Below are 24111 nucleotides of genomic sequence, written 5' to 3'. Positions count from 1 at the left end.
CACATTCGCAGGCGTCCGCGAATGCGTATTTGTGAAAAGAAGTTGCCGTCAACGAGGAAGAGGGAGCCCCGGGACGCCGCGCTGCAGGTAAGGCATTTTATCTTATTTTTTTTATCATAGTTTACCTTATTTTAAAAGGAGGGCAGGCGGCATGCAGCTCTGCTTCGCCCTGGCGTGTGCGTAGCGCTGCCTGCTACGCCTACTTCGTAAACCGCGACGCAGGCAGTGCTACGTACACTCCGTGGGCGAAGCGGAGTACTACGCCCGGGGTTAGAAATCACAGCACATGCTGCGTGGCTCAAGGCTTCTTTGAAGAAAAACAAGTTGTAATGTCAGAGTCCAACACTAGATGGCACGAGTATGCAGAGCTTGTGAATCTCCGCACTATACACTATAAACAGATGCTTACAGGAGACCTAATGTTTTCCTATAAGACTTGCTCTGCCACACAAATATTACGAAAGCATCATAATACGTTACAAAGCATGATAAAGCTGCACATAATCAAGTCAAACTTACATTAAACAGTCAAGCGAACACAAAACTAGCCTAGTCCAACAGCAACATCTAAAAATCTCAGAAACAGTAATGCGAGTCCACAGATTCAATCTGAGAAATCTAGGCTTGGTTTAGAGTATGGTGGAAACGATATTTCAACATGAAGGCAGCAGAGCAGGGCTTAATTTGTGCCGGTGCTTTCCGGTGCTTAGCACCGGCACTTCCTTGACAGGGCCGGGTCTACAGTCTGACACTCTGACTCTACACGCATCTGCTGCGCACGAGGCTCACCATGCGCGTCACGTTTTTCAATGTAACGTACTACTGTACGCTTGCTACTGTACTACTGTCCTCTCTCTCATGCAGCAGCATTGTGTTTTTCGCATCACATCTCCCGAGTGAGTCAGCCGGTGCCGGCGGTTAACAGTGCTGCCGTGTGGGACACTTAACCTGCCCTAAGACCCGCCCCCAGAAGAGATTCATCATTCTTCATGTAAATATAACTGTGTTAATCATGGCGGCACCTCACTGCGCGCCGCGGCGGCCTTAGCCTCTTGCCTGTGGTGGGCGGGCCGGAGGACACTGGTTTGGGCTGGATTTTGGTTCTGATGGAGTTGGGGCGGGCTGTGCAGCAACGTGCACAGATTTATTTCACATTGCCACGCCCTAGCATAACCACCGAGGTGCACAGCAGGCAGCTCACCAGGAGTCGGCCCGCCGCGCCCGCCCGACCGACGACAACCCAGTGTGGCGTTGAGGGCATCGATCAGCCACATCCACTAGAGTACTGTGTCTGACTGGTAGTATTAAGCAGCACCAGGCAGGCCTAATCAGTTATTAAAAGAAAAAAGGCCGTGCATGCAGCCGGTGTCAGTGTGCCCGAGTGAGTCCCTGCCGGCCGACTCACCACCGGTAACGGTAAGTTAAGTACTAACCTACTTAGTAGTAGTACTGTACTGTACTAGTAGCTGCTACTAGCGATGCCAATATGCCATCATTGCCTTGCCACAAAAAACAACACTGCATTTCATTTTGGAGTGTGGGGGTGGGGGGTGGCGTGACGACCCGACCGACAGTCACTTGATCACTGTGGTGGTAGGGGTGGCACTGGCGGCCCGGCGGGGCAGCTATCCTCCGTCGGCCCCTCATTTAAGATTCGATTAACTGGATATGATTATGCGATCCAGATTCACTGACTGCCAGCCCTGCCCAGCCAGTGCCTGTGTCTGCCCTAGTAGCCACTGCGGGGCCCGCCGGCCGTCGAAGGTGGTATACACACTTTTGTCATTAACCGTCCTCCTAGTCCTAACCAATGTGATTTTTCGATAGGGCCTGCCGCAGTAGTGTAAAGACAAGGGTGGGGCGGGCCCTGCCCGGCATGTCCACAAGGCAGCCACTGTTGCACTTGTAGTCCAAAATGGCACGCGGCCGCGCACCAATTGCTTCACTTGACTCTTCACTACTCGGGCTGTTCCCCACGACGAAACACAGTTTGGTTTGGTTTCTGCGTGATGGTGTCTGGTCTCAGTCACTCAACAAAAGGCTTGGTACCGGCGCCGGGCATGCTCTGACGTCACGTAACCCTGGCTGCCTTGCCTAAACATTCCCTACTGGCTCTGGCCTCTCTCTCTTCCTTCCAAGAGTCCATCAGGGTCAGTTGGTTCAGTTTATGATATGAATGCGAGGCGAGATTGCGAGTTTCTCGTTCCCAGAAAATCGTACACTGATGCTGGACGGACTGGTCGGGGACCGGGTCTTGTAAAATAAACTGAGTCCGTCCGAATTTCTGAGGGCAGCCGCGGTGTCACTGATTTTGAAAAATAATGTTATTCTGATTCTGCGCCTCGCTCCCTGGCGCTCAGAGCACAGATGTTATGTTAGAGCATGAAAGAGATGGAGTGATGCTTAATCTCCCTGAGAGTGTTTTTTATCAGGGGAAAGAGAGTGGCCCCCTGTTCAAAACTGTGGGCTGTAGGCTGGATTATACCACTGTGCATTATCACTGTGAAGGCCACAAGCCACCGCATAAAAAGAAGTGTACATGAAGTTGAACAAACATCTATATGGTGTGGTTTGCACGATGTGCAGCTCCACTTATCGATGTATATTTTGAATGTAAGCATTACCACTAATAACTTTTATGCCTTTTAACAGGGGAGAGGAGTTGGCCTAATGGCTAGGGAGCTCGACCTCAGACCTGGTGAACTGGGTTCGAGTCTCGGTAATGACGCTAAAACATCCTGTGATTCTGGGCAAATCTCCCCGTGCCTAACAAAAAATGAAAGTGTATCCTCATGTAACGTAACTGGTGCTATGTAAAGCGCTCTGATACCCGATTCGGATCAAGTTCGCGCTATATAAAACTCTGCAAAACAAATCATGGAAAATAATTAAAGACGCATCATTACCTTTGAATTAAAACTAAAGAAATCAAGAGACACCCATCTAATGCCTAAATTAAATTTCACAAGTGAAAGTAGCAAAACAGGGATACATCCTCGCTTCTCCACTTGGCAAAATTGTGTGATGCTAAGCCAGTATTTCACTGTGCCTCGCTTTCCCTTATCACCACAATGGGAGCACCACGACATGGAAATGTTCCCCATGCACTGCACAAAAACCTTTCTTGTAATAGTCTTTAATATTTCTCTACTTACAACAACTTAGCCTGCATATTAGGTCACAAATTGGGGTACATATGATAGCCGGCTCTCAGTTTACTAGTGCATCCTCATCATGGCAGTGAGGAAAGTGACATGAATTTTAATTTCAAATAGCAAAATGCACTTGTGTTGATCATTCTGTGCCCATTGACCCTCCCGTTATACAACACATTCATTTGATATTGGGTGATTTGGCTTATTTTCCATTGTTGCACACAGTAGCAGTGCCAGTTGACGATGTGGGTGGAGCCAGTGGAGGAAGTGGGTGGAGCCAGAGAAAAGTAGGTGTGGCCTCCGATAAACATTTGAGCACCTGCACTTCATATTTTACAAATTAAGCACTGCAGCAGAGTATCATTTCCGTGCACTGAAAGGTCAGCCCACCTCATTTAGAGTCGAGCAGACCATCAGTGGAAGAGCCTACTTTGTAAGGGCCGTCAGAGATTTAGCCATTTGACCACCTGCCCGCTTTAATGTGGGCGGTCAAATGGCCAGTGTCACAGTCTGTCAATTTGTATATTTTCCCCAAATGCAAGCACGTGGAAGCCTGCAAACGTGCCCAAGAGATTACATTAAGTTCCCTACGAGTTACTTGAATCATTGAGCATTTTGGGGCTTTTTCGATAGCAGTTTCAAAATGGATTGTATCTGTTTCATGGATATGTAGATTGTGGGTCTTTGCTTTGCACCAAGAGGACTGGTATTTAGAGAGCTCTGGTCCCATATTACCAGCTCTGTAAAACCAAGGGAATGGGCAGAGAAGTTTTTTTTCATGCCTTCTCTAATTACTTTGCCCTCCACAGTTTTATGTTTTCACAAATGAAAAAAATCCTTTTATTGATTAAAAAAAAAAGTAATGCTTTAATTGTATTTGAAGGGCTTACGATAGAAACGAATATCCAAACTAAGATTACCTCGTGCCAGAGGGTAAACATGTCTTTCTTTCTTCATTTTTACAGGTGATTCCAATTTTCATTCAAATTTGTCAGTTGGAATAAGCCAAGAGAAAGCCCAATTCATGATGGAAACCCAGGACAAAAGCACAGGTAACAAAGCCTGTGAACATGAGCTGTTTACTTGCAAAACAATTCACAAGTTATTTATCATTTGTTTCTTTGTGAGATGTTCATTAACTGCATCGATCAAATTGTGAATTGTGTTAGAAGTCAAATAAAAGTATGTTATAAGGACATTTTAAAAATGGATTCTAAAATGTTTTATGTTTTCCATACGTTGAAATTATAGAATAGATTTATTAGGACAGCTATAAAGAAAGAACATAAAATGCAGTGTGACATTTTGCTGATCGGGTTCTGTGTTTACACTTCGTTTCAAACACTTGTAAAAATGTATTGGTAAATGTTTACATCAGGGATGGGCCTGAGAGCTGAGTTTATTGACGGTCAAAGCGCAGTAGTCATTGTGAAATGTTTTTTATTTAATCAGCACCAAATGAAAATGAAATGCTGGGTCTAACGTTTTTATTTGTTTACGGAAGCTAATATCCTGCAAATGAATTCATTCAACACTGTGAATTAAGGTAACACATTCAGTTAGACCTTTTATCTATGCAATACGAGCTCGAGATCATTAAAAGACATATCAGAGGACTTGTACATTGTGTGTATATAATGTATTTATTCTATATTATATATTTATTACAATATAGTAAAGTCCAGCTGTTTATCTCTTAGTAATGGGCAGACTAGCCGGGTTTTTTAAAAACCATTTATGCAACCAGACTACAACTAAAGACTGGGATTTCTGTGGTGCTAGCTAAAACTAATGAGAACATTACTACTTGTTTCAGATTTATTAAAATTAAATATAAATAAAACATCTTTATCTGCTCCCAGGATCAGTGTAACAAAGTTCAAACATCATTAAGTTAATAACCTATTAATCTTTTTTTTTTTTAATAGACTTTATTGAATTTTAGCCCTACTGGTTAGCGAAACATAATACATGGCGCACACAGTTACATTGCGGAGAGAGGTAAGCAAGCCATACAAGGAGCAGCAAACGTACAAAAGAAGCCACTGACACAAACCCACATCTAGTTAAGCCAATTGGCCCAGCCATTTCTCCAGCACCCGCTCTTGTTTCTGGGGGCATCCATGAGCTTTAAAGACTACATGCTCATGCCACGCCCAACAGTCCACATCCTGATTCCATTTTGACAGGCTGGGTAAGCTAGGAGACACCCAACTTGCAGCGATGTCCCGTTTTGCCACCAGAATGGACGGGTCCAACAGTGCTTTCTCAGCCCTCGAGCCCCCAATGCCTTCAAACCCACACCAGAGGAGAAAGGGGAAATGACCATCCCAGTACCTCCGACAACTCCCAGGTCACTCTTGTCCAGTGATGAGTGACCACTGCACTGATCCATACCATGTGATAGAAATCAGCTTCATCGGTTCTGAGCCACGGACAAGCAGAAGTGTGGCGCAAACCCGCTTAATGCTGGTGGTGGTGAGCTCACAGTTGGCCATTAGGGCATCTCGCCAATCCTCAACCTCTACGGGACCTATCCAACCCTCCCATCGAGTCCGAAGGTGGTGCAGTGAGCCGGGTGAGTTGACAATGAGTGTGAAATAGATATGAGAAATCCCACCACGGCCCAGATGTCCCATAATTAACTTAGCTTCTAGGGGACTGACCTCCGAGAGGGCGTCGGCAGGGAGGGAATGAGCTTGGAGAGCGTGTCTGAGATGGAGGTACTTATAGAACTGGGTGCGCGTAAGACTGTACATCTGTTGGAGGGCCTGAAAGGAAAGCATATGCTTCCCCTACCATACATCATCCAGCTGTGTAATACCAATCAGATACCAGGAGTGAAAACCGCTGAGCTCAGCCACTTCCTTCAGCCAGGTGCCATGCCAGAGTGGCGTTTGCTGCGTAAGTGTGTCTTACCCCTGAATGTGACGGAGGGCCGCACTCCGCGCAAGGAACAGCACCCGGGTCACCAGTGGCATCGAGAGGGTAAGCGGAGACCCATGAGAGCATGGCCTGGAGATGGCAAAAGCCCAGCAGTGCAAGTTCCAGACAATAGGCCGGGTCAGTCCTTCCCCTTTTTAAGCAGTCAAGGAGGACAAGGAGATAGGAAGACAGGTAATAGAGATACAGGTTGGTCATGTCCAAGCTTCCATCATAGAGGCCTCGTTGACAATGTGTAAATGCAATGCGTGGCCGTGAGCCCCATCACGGGAATGTTATAGCCGCACCGTCCAACGCAGAGAACCATAATTGGAGTGGTAAGTTTTGAAAGTCATAATGAAATTGCTGAAGAATCATCATTTTGTCAAGGGTGATGTGCCCCAGGACGTTAAGGCAGAGGGCATGCCATCTAGTAAGATCTGACTTGGCTTTCTGAACTAGGGGCTTGAGATTAAGGGCTCAGGTGAGTTTGGGGTGCAAAGCAACCCGGATGCCCAGATACTTAAAACTAAGCTGACAGAGGGGATTTGTCTTTTTGCCAATCGAAGAAGTCCCTAAAAGGTGCCAAAGGGACCATCACCCACTTTGAGGGTTCTATCTGGAGACCAGTTCGATGTAGTCCTCATGCCCCTTACCCCAGACCCAGCCAGTGTAGTGGGGGTCTGCACGGATGAGCTTGGCCAGAGCCTCTATTGCCAAGCCGAAGGGGAGTGGAGACAGGGGGGCGCCATTCTAGTCCCTCGCTGTTTGGGAAATGTGCCAGAGAGGACCCCATTCACCTGAACTCGAGCAGTGGGATTCGAGTAAAGAAGCCTGGCCATGCTTCGGAATTGCAGTCCTAAGCCGATGCACGCCAACACTGAGTGGAGGTAATCCCAGTCCACCATGTGGAAAGCCTTCTCAGAGTCAATAAGGAGCAGGTCTAGGTCGGAAGGCAGTTGATGATGGTGGACCAGGTCCACGTGCAGCCTGCGGATGCAGTGTCTCGTGTCCCGGGATAGCATGAAGCCGCATTGTTCTGGCTGCACCAGTCCAGGCAGGACCTGCATTGGCGGAAAAATTTTGACTTCGCAGTTAAGGAGTGATATCGGGCAGTAATCTGCCACATGAAGTGGAGGGGGCTGCGTCTTCGGTATTACTACTATGGTGGCCGAAACTAACTCTCACGGGAAAGACCCAACCTGACAGGCCTCCTTATGCAGCAATAAAAGGTAAGGGATATGCGCTTCCCTGAACGTGGGGAAGCCATCAGACCCAGCATTTTGTCTAGCGCCATTCCGCACAGTGCTTCTCCGAACTCATCTGCCGTTAAAGGCTTGTCCAGCAGGCGAGCATCATGAAGAGGCAATCGAGGAAGAGGAATCGAGTTGAGGAAGGGCAGGGGTGCAATCGTGTCCCTATCCACTGGCTTGGCGTATAGTGTTTGATAATTGATAATACTGAGCAAAAGTTTGGGCTTTTCGCAGAAAGGGACTGCTGACGCTGACCAGTGTCATCGAGGATCTCAGGAACTATCCTGTCGGCCTGTTCATGGTAAAACAGCCAATAAAGTAATTTTCTGTTTTTATCCCCCACCATAAATCCTAGCCGTTGTAGCCTGCCAGAGATGTTTGGCTGCTTCAAGGGGGTGCAGACGTATATATTTCCGCATGAGGCCCAGCTGTCGAGAGGCATCAGACTGGTGGTCAGACCCTGATTGGTGCTCTAGGCGAAGGGCACCTGCCTCTAGCAAAGCAATAAGCGCACCACACTCCTGAGCCCTGATATAGCTCTTGGCAGAGCCTCACAGTGTTTCTTTACTCACGGCCCATAGTGTTTCTACGCAGGTGACAGAGCCTTAATTAATATCAAAGTAGACTCGGAGCACAGACCTGAGGGAGTTGGTGAATTTCTTGTCTTGGAAGTACTAGGTGTTTATGCGCCACAATGGATGTTGAGCCATAGGAGGGTGCCCAAGATGGAGGAGCAGTGGGGAATGGTCCGAAATGCTGCAGGGCAGAATCTGACTCTGAGTCAACAATTGGCAGTTGGGGTGAGTAAGAATGCAAGGTCTATCCGAAAGTGAGTATGGTGAGCTCTGAGGTGTGTGTGAACTGCCTACATCGGGCATCTCCATGCATCACAGAGGCCCACGCATCACAGAGGCCCAAAGTCGTCGCCCAATCAGTGAGACGACGGGCGCCAATCCCCCAGAATGCCGTGGGGGCACCAGAACTATCCAATTCAGGGTCGGGCCCTGCGTTATAGTCACCCCATATTATCGTGAGCCCGTGTGGAAGACTGGCAAGAGAGGTCCTGAAGATCAGCCGACAACGAGGCGGGTGGTACATAAACACACACCAGCAAGCCCACTTGCCCTTCCAAGGTGCCCTCCAAAGTGATAATGCATCCCTGTGGGTCACAGGTTACACATTTGACCACTAATGGAAAGGTGTGTCGCAAAAGGACAGCAACTCCCCTGAGAACCCGGGAGTACCGCACATGAAAGACTCTATCATAGCCCCTGCAAGCTAAGAAGCTTCCCCATGAGATTGGTTCCCTGCAACACCAGGTCCTCTGGGCGGTGTTGAATCACAAAGGTAAAGACTGCCGCCCGCTTCACTTGGTCCAACAGACCATTAACATTCCACTAAATGACTCGAAAAGTCATGTGGGTGTGGAGCAGGGAATATTAGTAAGCGTGCCAAGGACGTGTTGTGAAAGGATTCCACCACAGGACTGCATATGTGAGGAGAGCAATTGTGCATGCCAAAACCTAAAGAGGAAAAAAGAAAGGTAGACAAAAGCAACCAACAACAGTACGGATATGGAAACCCACCCCCCAGCTCCCACCTGCCCCAAACTTCTACCCTAGAAGCATCTGTTGCCCTGTATAAAAGGTATGCTAGAGAAACCAATTAACACAACGTCATTTACATCCTAAAAGGGGGGGAGGGGGAGGACCCCCATCATTGCATTAGAAGACATTAAGACAAGATCATAGCCATTATCATACGGACAGAGAACCTCCAAGTGTCAGGCGGGTCCGGGAGGCAAGGCGAAAGATAGGTAATCATTATGATGGATAATGGAGTTAAGCAACAGTCGATGTCAGAGCGCTGCCACCAGTGTCAGGCCCCCCTCCTTTGGCAAAACTCTGGGGCACTGAAAGCCCCACATTCTGGCCGAGCCACCTCCATGCTCAGTAGTGACAACGCCAAGCCCGATGCAGACCTAGGTATCCGAGGATACCAGTCACAGTGTCACGGCCGTCGAAATGTCCTCGCACCGCAGCAAATAAGCTGACCGGATAGAACCAGAGTCAAGAGGGAGTGCAGCCAATATTGATCAGTCAGTCAAATAGGCTGCGGGACAAGTCCGAATCGGTGTCAATGGTATTAAAATCCCGGAGTACGGCTGCCCGCCCCTCGGTTGCCACATCCTCGTCCTCACCCAAGCGACTGGGTTTGAGGCCTGTTGATGAGCGAGGTGGGTGATGCTGTCAGGGGGACTGCTCGGGTGAGGATGCCCCCTCCTGGAACTGGTGCACACTGTCTTCGCGTCTTGGGCGGAACCTGTGCTCTCAGGATGCCGGGCAGCTCCCGATGTTGCCAGGGGGAGATGACACGGCTGTGCAGTGAACGTTCCTACGTGAGCCTCTGCCAGGCAGCGTCACGAGGGTTGAGGTGGATATCACGAAGATGTGCTGGGAAGAGCAAATGGTATTGGAGTCCTATGGCTCTAAACTTTTGCTTCACTTCTGTGTACAAGTGCTGATACAGCTGGACCTCATGGGTGTAATCTAGAAAAAGGAGCACTTTGGTGTCCCCGTATCGGAGGTATGGGGATGTTGTTGGGCCTCTTGCAGAATGGCATACCTGTCCCGGTAATTGAGGATGTGGGCTATGATGGGGCGGGGCGAAGCCTCAGGTGGAGGCCTAGGGACCAGAGTTTGATGTGCTTATTCAGTGGCAAATCACAAGGACAGGCAAGTAGTGGGCATCCAGGATTTGATCCAACGTTCCACGTGGTCCACCACTTGTTGGGGGTCGTCTCACTCTGCCGGCTCCAGGACTCCAATCAGCCGGATGATATTAAGCCAAGAGCGGTTTTCAGTGTCCTCAGCGTGCCTTGGAGATCCGCTGTTCGTGAGTAGTGTGGAGACCTGCTTTTTGAGAGTGGAGAAGTGTTCCTCTGCAGAGAAAATCCGGGACTCAGCTTCCGTGAGTCGTGCTGTGGCATTACGAAGGTCTCGGTTCAGCAAAGCCACATCCATTCTAACTTCACCAATCTTGCTCTCCACTGCTGTCTGAGAGGTCTGGATCGCTTGCAATATCACTGAGAGGTCGCCAGCGAAGGAAGAGGCTCATCGCCAACAGGCAGGCCTGGAGGACCGCCGGAGGAGCCAGTCGTGTACTGCTCTACTGAGTGGCAAGACTAGGTGCAATGTCAAACTGGACTGCGGTCCGACCGCCGTCATTGAAGAAGCGAGACAGGGGGGGCAGTCCCCTGGTGAACCGCTCCCAATCCCAGCCGCAAGGGTAAAGTAGAGTGCTCTGTTAAGCCAAGAGGAGCATGGTGGTGGTGGGATACATCCTAGGTGATAGCAGCCAGTCAGTGAGAGCCCAAGAGGAAGTTCTTCTGCACATAGGCCCGCCTCTCGTCAGTCCAGCACTATGTCTCCAAGGAGGAGAGGTCCAACCAGTCAAAGGCAGTGACTCAGGCGAGAATAAAGGGCGGGGCGGGCCCAGGACCGGCGCAGCAGGCCGCACCACCTCAGTCCCTTCAAAGGTGCCTCTCACCCAGGGTCAAACCCCCAGCACAGGAGAATGCAGGGCAACAGGAGCGTCTCAGCCTGCAAGCAAGCACTGCGACTCTAGGCCCCACCGTCCGCGGTCCCCAGAGATTCTCACCATACTACTCCATCAGGGAGGGGCCCCAGGAGACCGCCGACAGGCGAGCCATTACCGAAGCAAAGCACGTCAGGGAAGTGTCCACGCAGCAGGGTGCTCACCTTACGGGCCCTCACCACCCCTGCGGTGCAGCATCGCCGATAACAAGTCCCTTCTGGCACTGGATCGCCAGCACGGCCAGGGCCGGGGTAGCAGCGTCCCCAACGGTAGGCGGGTCCCAACTACAGAGGTCGTGGTCCTTCACCGTCTCCAGGTCCGCCGCCAACCCCAGGGGACAAGTGGGCTGCCGGGCGATTTTCCCCCCCCCCCTCCCGCCCCATAGGAGTGAGATGCCCCGGGATGCCAACACACAGCGGGGCACGCATTTGTTGAACTTATGGGTCTCACCCAAGTCGGTCGGACGCACTACCGACCAGGGAAGAAAGCCAGGCAGCTGCTGCATTCCAGCCAGTGGACGGGGCTGATTCAGGAAGTGGCATCCCACCACCAATCCTTCTTGGCCTTCAGGGATCTCCTCAGTGGGGTTCCGGCAGCCACGGAGCAGGATGCACACCTCATGGGCTTGTGCCGGTCCCGCAGCCCAGCGCGTTGGCACCAGGTCCCTTCAGGCCCCGGAGCTCCTCAAGTCGGTGTCCGCCAGAGTCACGAGGACAGCTCCAGAGGGAGGGTAGTGCTTAATTTGTAAAATATGAAGTCCAGGTGCTCAAATGTTTGTCGGAGGCCACACCCACTCTCCCCTGGCTCCACCCACTTCCTCTATTGGCTCCATCCACATCCTCAACTGGCACTGCTGAAAGTCAGATGTAATATCCAATCTGAATTTCAGTAAGGGAGCCCTCCTCCAAGTAAGGTTTTGATAAAAGGTTCCCCTGTTCTGTAAAAATGTTGTAAAATAGTAAATCAAAAGTGCATTTAAAACACAAAGCCCCTTACGGCCATAAGAAATTACTCCAATAGTCCTACCTTGTGGTACATCAAATAGTGATTCGCAAAGTCGGAGATTTTTGCCTAAGCAATTCTGTACCCCAAATGTGAAAGTTTTCCAAAAGGTGTGGAGGGAACTCTGTGTACATAAATCTATCACTCAAGTGCAAATGTGGGAGTGGGAGGAAAATTGAGAACATCTACTTAAAAGGGGGAGGAATAAAGAAAAAAGTAAAAGGAGGCGCACTTGGAGGGTAGGTATCAAGATATGAACAACATTAAACTAAAGTAAGTAAAAAAAGATGTATTGTGTTAGGGAGTGTTGTTAAGGGTGCAATGCACATGTAGGTGTGTGTAAACATTGAAGAGATGTAATGCTTGAGGATGGGGACTAAACTATGATGTGTTTAGGAGGCAGTGGCTGTTGGGTTAGGATCAGATTGTGAACCGGGGCAGGTGCGTTGAAGGGGTTAGTAGGTCATGCATGTGGTTGTTCATCACAAGTTTTCGGAGGTGTATGACTTGGCACTGCAGCTTACAGTGTGCTCCTTTCAGTAAAGGTCTGTGTCAGCTATATGATATTGGCATGTTGCCTTGCAACCTCTTTCCCAGACAAGTGGAATGTTTCAGATGGAGCTCAATGAGGTCTTGGAACCTTTTGTCTAGATTCCCCAAGACATGATTAGTGCTCCATCAACCTTCTGAGGTTTGGCTGGTATGCGTCAATACTTCCCAAGTAGGTAAGTATTTGTGCGCACGTTGTCCCTCATTTCAGGGATGTCACACCACACAGAGTCCTGATGGTCAAAAAGCACATCCTCCAAGAAAGCACCTCTTGCCCAAGCCAACCCACACAGATTATGCCATTTCACGTGCCCATCTTTTTAGACTCCACATTCAGGGTTGACCAGAGAGAAAGACAGCCACCTTACATTTCTTGCAGTTTCTGGGTATAACTCATTAAAATGTTTTTACAAACTTCAAGGATCTTGATGGGCATAATGAAAAAACTTGTGTGTCAGAAATGGTGGAACATGACTGTAGTGGATAAAGTGAATTAGGCATCCATATTTTAACCCTATAAGGACTTCTGCAATCAACATCTAAATTATGTAATGCCTTGAAATTAGTATACTTTATTTGTGAGACATCAACTGTCTGTTTGCCACAATCTGCACCAACTAGATCAGCTGATAGATATTTTGATATAATATATGACAATTATTTTCATAGTTGAAACTTTGGAGGATTACCGATTTTATGACTCACACCTTCAAGGGGAATGTTAAGAATCAAAAAATGTGCCCTGACGTTTCAAATGTAAATAGGTAGCTCTCCACTACTGTGGAGACTAAACAAATTCAGAAGGAGGAGCACAAACCTATGTGGTGTTTCTTGGAAATATATGGGCACCCAACCTGGCAATTTGTGCGTTTCACATGTCTTACAAAACCTGCCTCAGCTTCTGCTAGGATTCTGGAGCCCCATCCCAATTTATGAATTTTTATGACAGCAGGGCAATTGGAGTTTTTTTTTTTTTAAACACACAAACACTTTGGGGGAGGACAATACCCTACAGACCTTCTTTGCTGAGGCCTTCACTCCACAGTAGGGTAGGAAGCAGGCCCTGGACGAACTCCACCAGACCCCACACCCCAAATCACAAGAAATTTCAGGATTCATGCAAATAAAACTACCAAGAATTAATGAAGAAATTGCTTTTTATGGTAGGTAAAGCTTTATTCGATAAAAAATATCATAAAAGCACAACATACAGTAATATAAAAAAAGATCAGGTAGACAATAAAGGAATTGATCAGTCATGGGTAAATCTAAAAGGACTATAAAAGTAGATATAAACAATATGTGCAAAGTACAAGAAGCTTAAGACCCAAAGTTCATATAGTGGATAAATATCAAGTAATAAAAACAGACCACATAGGTAATTTAGTGCATATGAAGGGCGAGTTTTTTCTTCCGCAATAGCCAAGCACAACCCAGATACTTGGCAATGCCACAGACAATAGTGAGGGACGAGGTATCTGTTTGTAGAATGCGTAGCACAATGCGGTAGTCACGACTACCGAGCATTCTGCAGATCGGCCTCAGCCACTTAGCTCTTGCTCTTCTATAGTGGAAACAGGCAAATAAAAAGTGAGGAATAGACTCTCTGGGTGCTGTACAACTCGGGCAACCAGCAGATATAGTGGAGAAACCCTTCCAACCAGCAGTAACACAGTTAAGAGGAAAGGACCCCAATCTGAAGCGCACGTACAGAGATCTATCAAGTGGAGTTTGAATAAAGTCAAGATAGGGTTCCAATTTACAAAGGGGCTTATGCTAAAAAAATGCTTCGCTCAGCTTCCCCATTTTTACATTGTTCAGCTCTCTTGCATTAACCCAGCTCCAATAAGCCTTCTTAAGATCCTGTTTCGAAGGGGGTATCTGGGATTCCCAGCAGTCATCATAACCGATGGTTCTCAGCATTTGTTTAACATGGGAAATCCATTTTAACCTCCTCCCAGTGTCCGCTAATATAAGTTCACTTAAGCCTGCAGCATATTTGGCAAGTTCAGGTGTCCGTCGGAGTCTTGCCCAGAATAGTACAGGTCGGAGGCGAGCAATGTCCTGAATGGAGTGTCTGCCTAAATCATAAAACAAGGGTTTTAGTGGTGATGAAGTGGGGACAGAGATAAGATTCCTCATAAATTTGTTCTCGGACATGACCAGGTCATGGATATTTTCATAACCCCAAATTTCTGCCCCATACATAGAGCTAGATATTGCCTGTGCTTCATATACCACAAGGGCCGGTGCCACTGGTCGGCTAGTAGAGAGATGTTGTTCTCTAATAATGGCACCTGATACCCTCTTGTGGCATAGGAGCATCCTGGTCAGGTGCGAGCTCCACTTCATCCCTTTTACAATGCGTATGCCTAGATAGTCGAAGGAATCCACGATGTCTAGCGGTGTGCCATCCAGACTAAAGGCATATCTAAAACGTCTCGGAGGATTAATAACCATTAATTTGGTTTTCTCTGTATTTATGATGAGACCATGGGACTTGCAAAAGGAATCAAACCTATTTAAAAAAAATTGTAGGCCAGCCGGGGTTTTGGAAATCAGGAGAGTGTCATCGGCGAACAGGAGAGTGAGAACTTTTTCGCCAGCCAGGACTGGAGCATCAGCTGAGACCTCTCTGAGGAGATCCACCACCCCGTTGATATATAAAGAGAACAGGGTGGGGGCTAAAACACAGCCCTGGCGAACCCCCCTGTTCACCGCGACACTCCCTGTGAGCTGGCCCTGGGCACCCCATCTAACGTTAGCATGGTTGTTCTCATGGAGAAGCTTTAAAAAGGCAAGGATCTCTTGAGGGACACCTAATTGGAATAAAACCTGCCACAGTCTTTGACGGGGAATTAAATCGAAAGCAGACTTTAAGTCTATAAAAGCTAAATATAAAGTACCTTTGCCTAAAACTACCGCTTTCCAGTATATCATAAAAAATGTAAAAACTTGATCCATAGTTCCTACCTTTTGTCTAAAACCTGCTTGAAAATGCGATAAAACATTCCTATTCTCAATCCAACACCTCAATCTCATAAGGAGAACCCTGCCAACCACTTTCTGTATCACGTCAATTAGACTAATAGGTCTATAGTTGGCAGGGTCCTCCCTATTGCCCTTTTTGTAAATGGGAATCACCACTGCAGCTTTCCATGACTCAGGTACTATAGAACCCTTAGCTATAGCGTTCATGACAACAGAAATAAAAGAAGCCCAGGGGATTGGATCGTGTAGAAGATGATCACCGGGTAGGCCATCTGGGCCTGCCGCCTTACCAGGCGCAATACTTTTGATAGCCAGGATGACTTCTTGGGTCCCAAAGTTAGTCTCAGCTGGGAAATTTACGGCAGGGGGCGAATCATCCGCCACAGGGACTGCAGAGACAGTATCTCCCGCATATATAGCAGAGAAATGGTTATACCATTGCAGCTCCGTTATATGGTTTGGGATACTTGCCATTTTGGCCCGTTTGACTCTATTAAGGAGGTCCCAAAAAACCGTTGAGTTTCGATTTAATGCCGCCTCTTTTAGTTCCTGCCAGTGCATTTCCTCCCAATTACGTTTGGCGACTATCAAAGATGTAGAATAGTCGCGTCTCGCCCTTTTAATTAAATTGCTATCTTGTTTCCTTAGGGCTTTTGACAAGGTCACTCTGTTCCTTCTACAATCTTTGGAATACCATGGGTTAGAGCCTTGCACGGGGTCCACCTTGCAGCGAGAATTCTCACCTTGCTTTTTATGTTCTCATTACAATCAAAAGGCACTCCTTTGTCTTGACAACATGCACCGAGGAAGGGCTGAAGTCCATTGATGAAAGTCAGATTAAACGTGACCACCTCCATAATCTTTATTTTGACAGACAGATTTTAAGTTTGTTATATAAATGTACTTGACAGCTACTAAAAGTCATTTATTGAAGTTCATACTTGCTAGTATGATTCTCGGTAACTCATTTAGCTGAAGCGCATGATGTCAACATAATTCTGGAATTATACATTCTTAAAATGCAATATTGTAGACCGCAACGGAACTCCATAGGTAGAGACATGGGAACAACATGAGTAAAACAATCCACTGCCCTGGTATAGGTCAGCCAACTCTCTAGCTGGGTGCACTATACCAGTGGTGAGGGTACAGGACCATGAGCCCTGTACCCAGACAGTGTCTAAACCAATTTGTAGACATTGTAGAAGTACAGTAATGCCATTAAGAGTATATGGTGCTGGGAGAAATCCACAGCACCATAATGGCTTTACTGAAAACTGGGAAGTTTGGTATCAAACTTCTCAGCAAATTAAACCCACACTGATGCCAGTGTGGGATTTAATGAAAAATGGACTTGGACAGCACCTTAGAGATGCCCCCTGAAAAACAACCTAACTCCTGGCTGAGTGGCTGCTCGCCAGTTGCAACCACCAGACATGTTTCTGGACCCCTGGGTCTAGAGCCTGCTGCTCTCGGGGATCTGAAACCATGCACATCCTGGCACGAGGTGCCAGCCTCCTCCCCCAGGATGGGCAGGGTCCACGAAGGGGAAGCTTCAAAGGCTTTGTGAGCTACACCAGCCATTTGGTGCTTCCAGCAACTGACCCCCACCGGGTCTGACCCCAGCTTTGTGAGGGCGACCAGCAGATATAGTGGAGAAACCCTTCCAACCAGCAGTAACACAGTTAAGAGGAAAGGACCCCAATCTGAAGCGCACGTACAGAGATCTATCAAGTGGAGTTTGAATAAAGTCAAGATAGGGTTCCAATTTACAAAGGGGCTTATGCTAAAAAAATGCTTCGCTCAGCTTCCCCATTTTTACATTGTTCAGCTCTCTTGCATTAACCCAGCTCCAATAAGCCTTCTTAAGATCCTGTTTCGAAGGGGGTATCTGGGATTCCCAGCAGTCATCATAACCAATGGTTCTCAGCATTTGTTTAACATGGGAAATCCATTTTAACCTCCTCCCAGTGTCCGCTAATATAAGTTCACTTAAGCCTGCAGCATATTTGGCAAGTTCAGGTGTCCGTTGGAGTCTTGCCCAGAATAGTACAGGTCGGAGGCGAGCAATGTCCTGAATGGAGTGTCTGCCTAAATCATAAAACAAGGGTTTTAGTGGTGATGAAGTGGGGACAGAAATAAGATTCCTCATAAATTTGTTCTCGGACATGACCAGGTCATGGATATTTTCATAACCCCAAATTTCTGCCCCATACATAGAGCTAGATATTGCCTGTGCTTCATATACCACAAGGGCCGGTGCCACTGGTCGGCTAGTAGAGAGATGTTGTTCTCTAATAATGGCACCAGATACCCTCTTGTGGCATAGGAGCATCTTGGTCAGGTGCGAGCTCCACTTCATCCCTTTTACAATGCGTATGCCTAGATAGTCGAAGGAATCCACGATGTCTAGCGGTGTGCCATCCAGACTAAAGGCATATCTAAAACGTCTCGGAGGATTAATAACCATTAATTTGGTTTTCTCTGTATTTATGATGAGACCATGGGACTTGCAAAAGGAATCAAACCTATTTAAAAAAAATTGTAGGCCAGCCGGGGTTTTGGAAATCAGGAGAGTGTCATCGGCGAACAGGAGAGTGGGAACTTTTTCGCCAGCCAGGACTGGAGCATCAGCTGAGACCTCTCTGAGGAGATCCACCACCCCGTTGATATATAAAGAGAACAGGGTGGGGGCTAAAACACAGCCCTGGTGAACCCCCCTGTTCACCGCGACACTCCCTGTGAGCTGGCCCTGGGCACCCCATCTAACGTTAGCATGGTTATTCTCATGGAGAAGCTTTAAAAAGGCAAGGATCTCTTGAGGGACACCTAATTGGAATAAAACCTGCCACAGTCTTTGACGGGGAATTAAATCGAAAGCAGACTTTAAGTCTATAAAAGCTAAATATAAAGTACCTTTGCCTAAAACTACCGCTTTCCAGTATATCATAAAAAATGTAAAAACTTGATCCATAGTTCCTACCTTTTGTCTAAAACCTGTTTGAAAATGCGATAAAACATTCCTATTCTCAATCCAACACCTCAATCTCATAAGGAGAACCCTGCCAACCACTTTCTGTATCACGTCAATTAGACTAATAGGTCTATAGTTGGCAGGGTCCTCCCTATTGCCCTTTTTATAAATGGGAATCACCACTGCAGCTTTACATGACTCAGGTACTATAGAACCCTTAGCTATAGCGTTCATGACAACAGAAATAAAAGAAGCCCAGGGGATTGGATCGTGTAGAAGAAGATCACCTGGTAGGCCATCTGGGCCTGCCGCCTTACCAGGCGCAATACTTTTGATAGCCAGGATGACTTCTTGGGTCCCAAAGTTAGTCTCAGCTGGGAAATTTACGGCAGGGGGCGAATCATCCGCCACAGGGACTGCAGAGACAGTATCTCCCGCATATATAGCAGAGAAATGGTTATACCATTGCAGCTCCGTTATATGGTTTGGGATACTTGCCATTTTGGCCCGTTTGCCTCTATTAAGGAGGTCCCAAAAAACCGTTGAGTTTCGATTTAATGCCGCCTCTTTTAGTTCCTGCCAGTGCATTTCCTCCCAATTACGTTTGGCGACTATCAAAGATCTAGAATAGTCGCGTCTCGCCCTTTTAATTAAATTGCTATCTTGTTTCCTTAGGGCTTTTGACAAGGTCACTGTTCCTTCTACAATCTTTGGAATACCATGGGTTAGAGCCTTGCACGGGGTCCACCTTGCAGCGAGAATTCTCACCTTGCTTTTTATGTTCTCATTACAATCAAAAGGCACTCTTTTGTCTTGACAACATGCACCGAGGAAGGGCTGAAGTCCATTGATGAAAGTCAGATTAAACGTGACCACCTCCATAATCTTTATTTTGACAGACAGATTTTAAGTTTGTTATATAAATGTACTTGACAGCTACTAAAAGTCATTTATTGAAGTTCATACTTGCTAGTATGATTCTCGGTAACTCATTTAGCTGAAGCGCATGATGTCAACATAATTCTGGAATTATACATTCTTAAAATGCAATATTGTAGACCGCAACGGAACTCCATAGGTAGAGACATGGGAACAACATGAGTAAAACAGTCAGAGGGTGATTCTTTGGCCCTGATCGAGTGGTGAGGGGAAATGATCAGGAATGTACAATACCCGATAAATTACGGATTTCCAGGGGGTAGTACTAATGAGGTGTGGTAAATGTTTTAAACTCTAAGTTTTCCTCTTGAAAATGAGGAGTTAGTCACAGAGTCCTATTTCTTCACTGAATTCTGCATATAACAAAATTTACAGCAGATTTCGGTCTGTAAATTTCGGCTGGTTTGACCCTCCAAAATTTGCCAAGAGAAAATTATTCATGTTACGGTAATCCCTGAATTACTTTGAATGTTTCTTGGAATTACCATGCCGGAAGCCGTTTCCACAGAGATCATAATATAACGCCCACCTTGTAAATAGGCAGTTGTGTATTCCCAGTCAACAATAATCTACCTTACTCTGTTGCTGTAAACAAAATTCTAAGCTCACAGGATAACATGAGCAGTGCATTGTGCAAGTTGATACCCAAAACATGAAACATTGTCGAGTTGCATAGCTGTGATGAAAATATCTCTAGTTCCTTTTGACCCAAGTTAACAAAGTTGAGATGTACCTCTCAAATGAAACGTATACAATGTTTTCTTCATTGCACATCGGTTTACTTTTATATCTATGCTGCTTTATTTTCTCCCTCCAAGTGACAACCGTACTTTCCACAGGTTGTTTCTAAAATCTCACCGGCTCCCCTTATTTGTGTTTCTCGCTCTTGTTCTGCCAGGGTTTACTTGTTTGAGGACGTAGTGAAGGCTTCTTGAGTTCTGTGATAATCTTTGCACTAATTGACTGAAGATAATCCGATTGATTGGGATATAGCCTTCCAAGAGCTACAACAGCGAAGTTCATAAGGCTACACAGGGACAAGGGCAGCGGAAAGGTGATGGAAAAGCTGAGGAGAGAAGCGCTATAGAACATTCACATCGTGCGATGAAGGCAGAGCGGCTTAGAGAGAGATGGGGGACTGGCACAAGTTCGCACAGCAGGGGCCACCACTGCATGCACAAACAACCTGAGCCACGAGGCATGATGATGTAGGATAGAAAGAAATATCCGGATTCGGGAAGAGATTAAATGCACGGAAAAAAGCATTTCATTTCAAAACAGCATTACATTTCAAAACAGCGTTTCATTTCATTTGAGTCAAGTAAGTCTAACATTATTAGACAGAAAGGGGTTAAGGGCAAGGCCCTGCCCTTCCAGCGTCCTATCCTTACTAGTGCTCCTCCACACGATGCCCCACCCGACGCCGGTGGCATGATTGCTCGTGCCTCGGTTTATACCAAGTCCGTTTTGAAATCGCCACCGCGCTCATGAAAAAGCAGAGTTCATTTGTTTTTTACATACTTGTTTACTTTACTGATGGCACTGCCTTTATTAAGAGGTCTGCTGCTGCTTCAAATACAAGTGCCCACCACGAAGTCGCGCTCAACTGGCAGTTACTCATGTGGAGCGCATGTGCCAGGGCGTGGAATTTAATTTGAAAAAAAGGTTACGCAGGCTGCCGCAGTTTTACCCCCACAGGATCAAATACTGCCCAATCAGTGGCTCGCCCACCGGTAGCACTGAACCGAAAGCAAATTTGCATGCATATGGAGGATTTATTATCGACGCTCTCAGCACAGCACCTCTCTTCTTCACCAGGGGACTCGGAAGACTGTAACAGTGTTTGAAAAACACAGCAGTGAGTCAGTCAATTATATTACCTTTGAAATTTGACTGCACTTGCAGTGAGTGCAGCCGAGTCGTTGATGTGAGGAGTTGGCAGTGTAGACCCAGCCCCGATATATAAGTGCCGGTGCTAAGCAGTGGAAAGCACCTGCACAAATTAAGCACTGGAGCACCGCACTTTGCCGCACATCACGTGGGAGCAGGGCCAGTCTCTTGCCCAACACCACACCAGGTCCCAGGGTCCGCCACAGCAGCCGTGGGGGAGCAGGAAAGGGTATCACACCTCGCTCAGGGGCCTTAAGCGCGTCGTGAATCACGGACAACGGTTGATAGTCCGGATTAAGGTTGGATAAAAGTGGTTTCAGCACAGAGCTGCACTACAGTGTGACCGCCATGTTGGCCTCCTTGGCCACACTCCCCTATTAATGCTTTTAATGTCATGGAAAACCTACCTACTAAACTAGCAAGATATTTTAATTTATATTTAAAGTTAGTCAACCAGTGCAACAAATTGATGCAGGATGATAATGGATTATGTAGTGTACCAGAACATTTTCACTTTTAGCCTAAGAAGGGACTCATTGGGCACCTAGTTCTCTGAGACTGCAGTAGTCTGCTGGTAGTGTTTAAACTGTGTTTGGAAAGTGTATGTAGCACTCGTTTTTGGCTAGAAGAGTAAGTTGTTTAAGTGTGCAGTATTGTTCTAGGCCTAGTTTCGGTCCTTACTTGCAGAACGTCAGAGTGTGGATTAAGCCGGTCTATCTCCAAGGAGATTCTGAACTGTGGAGTGTAAGAAAATGCTCTCTTTTTGCATGGTTGCCCCAACTTTTTGCCAAACTGTAGATGTACTTTGACTGTGTGTGCCCTGGATTCCTGCCAACTAGGTACCCAGGGCCTAGATTTTTTCCCTAAACTGCATAAATACAAAATCCAATTGGCATTCCTAGGCAACGTCAAACCCTTGTAAATGGTACCATAGGTACCAAGGGCACTGTGGCCAGGAAAGGCCTCTAAGGGCTGCTGCACTTATTATTCCACTCTTAGAGGCCCTGTACCTTTACACACATACAAACTGCCATTGCAGGCTGCGTGCTTCGGTGCAGAACAAAGTGAAGAGTCAACATGGCACACATCCCTGTGTGCCGTGTCTACAATCCACTGCCCTGGCATAGGTCAGCCACCTCTCTAGCTGGGTGCACTATACCAGTGGTGAGGGTACAGGACCATGAGCCCTGTACCCAAACAGTGTCTAAACCAATTTGTAGACATTGTAGAAGTACAGTAATGCCATTAAGAGTATATGGTGCTGGGAGTTTGTCATTATGAAATCCATAGCACCATAATGGCTTTACTGAAAACTGGGAAGTTTGGTATCAAACTTCTCAACAAATTAAACCCACACTGATGCCAGTGTGGGATTTAATGAAAAATGGACTTGGACAGCACCTTAGAGATGCCCCCTGAAAAACAACCTAACTCCTGGCTGAGTGGCTGCTCGCCAGTTGCAACCTCCAGACATGTTTCTGGACCCCTGGGTCTAGAGCCTGCTGCTCTCGGGGATCTGAAACCATGCACATCCTGGCACGAGGTGCCAGCCTCCTCCCCCAGGATGGGCAGGGTCCACGAACGGGAAGCTTCAAAGGCTTTGTGAGCTACACCAGCCATTTGGTGCTTCCAGCAACTGACCCCCACCGGGTCTGACCCCAGCTTTGTGAGGGCGAATCAGTGGGTAAACCAAGTGAGGAAAGGAGGCGTGCCCACCTTTGCCAACCCCGCCCCTCATATGGGGAGGCAAGGTGAAGCACAAGTCTCAGTCCCCGCCATCTTTCAGATGGGGGGACCCAGCAACCAGAGAGAGATGTATGCCCAACTCCAACTGGAGGGTGGCGTAATAGGGGGTGTACCCACCACAAGGAAGGGACCCATTAGCTGTAACGCCCCATAATCTAGTATTTTGCGGCAACCCTGAACCATGCCTCCTCAGACAAGAACCAACCAGAAGAAGAGAAGACGGACCGAAGAAGCCATGGTGAACTGGGGACGCCCACTGACTTGGTCCCAGCACTACCGGCCTGTCCCCACCTCAAACCTACTCCAGCAAAATCCTGGTGTGTTCTGCAGCCAGCAGCCCTCAAGAACCCGAAGAACCTTCCCTGCCTTCCAAAACCAAGACTTTGTCTCCTGTGAGCACCGGATTTGCTCACCCTCAGACTCTGGTTCTGGCTAAATTCGCAAGTCTGCCTCACTCTGCCGAATGCCCACGTCCCTAGTTTGAGTGGCTCAACACCACGAGGAGGTCTACCCGGGGATGCTGACCTTAGATCTTATCTCTGACCTGCCTCCAGTCGACGCCTGCAGCCCCTTTCTAGAGGATCCCCCTGACCGCAACTGGAGCTGGTAAGAAAACCTGACGCCTAAAGACACCCCTGCATCTGACATCCCACGACCTTGGGTGGCTGTAATGATCTTACATTTCCTCCTACTTCAGTCTCACCATGTCTTACGCATCATCACATTCTCCCTCACCAAGAATGACCTGCGTGTCATCATGTTCTTGGTTCTAGAGAGTTGGTTCCCTTGAGTGTACACTTGATTCCTTTGTTTCAGTTGCTCCGTGTGGACAGGACGTACATTTTCACCTGCTTGCTTCTACTTGTTGAATAAACCTCCTTTCATCAATCTACTACCAGTGTACCTACATCATTACACTGGCAACTATCTTGAAACGGACAGAGAGGGATCCAGCTTCCAAGCACTGTAATCCTTCAGATGTCTGGATTGCAAATCTGCGGACTGGTTGAGTCTCCCCGCTAGGTACTCTGCCGTTTCTGACAACTTGTACTACAGACAATAGTTCCAGAAGTCCCTGACTAAATCCGCCAGT

The 24111-nt window shown here is 47.4% G+C and overlaps 1 protein-coding gene across 5 annotated transcripts in view; it reads left to right on the top strand.

Moving 5' to 3' along the window:
• The window catches only part of LOC146856651 (zinc finger protein 540-like), a 330854-nt gene that overhangs the window by 113096 nt on the left and 193647 nt on the right, over positions 1 to 24111 (top strand). For all 5 annotated transcript variants that reach the window (XR_014981542.1, XM_085654832.1, XM_085654833.1 and 2 more), the window contains one exon: positions 4121 to 4207. Coding sequence is in view for 3 of the 5 variants with exons in the window: in XM_085654832.1 (XP_085510958.1) it covers positions 4121 to 4207 (87 nt within the window). In the remaining 2 variants the exon portion in view is untranslated. The remainder of the gene's footprint in view (positions 1 to 4120; positions 4208 to 24111) is intronic.

The sequence above is a fragment of the Triturus cristatus genome, chromosome 4_1, assembly GCF_964204655.1.
Source record: "Triturus cristatus chromosome 4_1, aTriCri1.1, whole genome shotgun sequence".
NCBI lineage: Eukaryota > Metazoa > Chordata > Amphibia > Caudata > Salamandridae > Triturus > Triturus cristatus.
Note: the sequence above shows the minus strand (reverse complement) of the source record. Positions and strands in the feature narration are given on the sequence as shown.